A 1,287-nucleotide genomic window follows, 5' to 3' on the forward strand; every position below is an offset into this window, starting at 1 on the left:
AATACGTTATATATAATATAGCATAGAAAAGGCTGCGGTTTTGAATTATTGAATTATTACGGTTCTTCTCCATATTCGTGTGGACAGGTCACAAACAGCATTCTTATATGTATCTCTTTTATCCAGGCGTGTAGGGCAGTGATGATCTCTATAAACCTTTTCTGCCATTATGTAGTAGATCTAATAATACAAACTGGGGTGTAATAATACAAATGAGGTGATTAAATACACAGATCACAAATTCAAACTGGCCATTCCCAAACATTTTAATAGAACATTTTCATAGAAGTGGAGACAAATTCAACCTCAATAATTACAGCAGCTGAGATACTGTAAACTAAAAGTAGAATCTCCACAGGATTCATTAACTTCAATATTTAAATTATGTGAATCTAAATCTAACAATGAGTCTATATATTGTCCTGATCTCTCTTCTGTCTCATCTTTAGCTTTTGCATACTGAGGGTGTTTTGCATGAGCAGCACAAGCTTTATATCTCTATGAACTGAACATGACATGATCAAGAGCTCTTCTTCATCAACCAACAAACATGACTTTCAGCATCATCTTTGTCTGGACTCTGGCAGTGTTTTGTCAAGGTTTGGAAAAGTATTTATGTTTGTATTTTCCAAAGAGAAATGACTGTGACAATATTTGACTTCTGATGTTCTTCACTTGACAGAATCCATTGGGCAGGTGACAGTGACTCAGACTCCCTCACAGCTGCTCGCTCAAACAGGAGAAGAAGTCAAAATAAAGTGCACAACTAGCAGCAATGCTGGATGTTGTTGTGGTGGTACTGCATGTATTAGCTGGTATCTACAAAAACACGGAGAAGCTCCTAAACTCCTTATTTATGGAGCGAATCAAGTGCAGTCAGGAACTCCATCTAGATTCAGTGGCAGTGGATCTAACAGTGATTTCACTCTGACCATCAGTGGAGTCCAGACTGAAGATACAGGAGATTATTACTGTCAGAGTTTACACTGTCCTAGTAGCTGTGTGTTCACACAGTGATAAAGAGTCGTACAAAAACCTCCGTCAGTCAGAGTCACAGTGACTGCACTGATACAGCTGAGAGACACTGCAGCTGCTCTACAACACAATCACACACAACACTGATCAACACAAACACTAATAACACAATATCATTACAATCAACATCAGTTTTGTATTTCTGAAAATAATTAGTCAGTGTTTCAATATGATCATCATGTTTTAGGTGTAATATACTGTATGATCCCTGTCAATCAAACTGAACAGATTCAGTCTCTTCTGCTGTCTGGA

At 37.6% G+C, this 1,287-nt stretch overlaps 1 gene segment (V, D, J or C); it reads left to right on the forward strand.

Moving 5' to 3' along the window:
- Positions 1-525: 525 nt before the first annotated feature.
- LOC107744732 (Ig kappa chain V-I region Hau-like) lies at positions 526-1,017 on the forward strand. The segment is given in 2 exon segments: positions 526-599; positions 683-1,017. Coding segments are annotated over 2 exon segments (384 nt in total).
- Positions 1,018-1,287: the final 270 nt, after the last annotated feature.

The sequence above is a fragment of the Sinocyclocheilus rhinocerous genome, unplaced genomic scaffold (genome assembly GCF_001515625.1).
Source record: "Sinocyclocheilus rhinocerous isolate Xijiao unplaced genomic scaffold, SAMN03320098_v1.1 scaffold22179, whole genome shotgun sequence".
Classification (NCBI taxonomy): Eukaryota; Metazoa; Chordata; class Actinopteri; order Cypriniformes; family Cyprinidae; genus Sinocyclocheilus; species Sinocyclocheilus rhinocerous.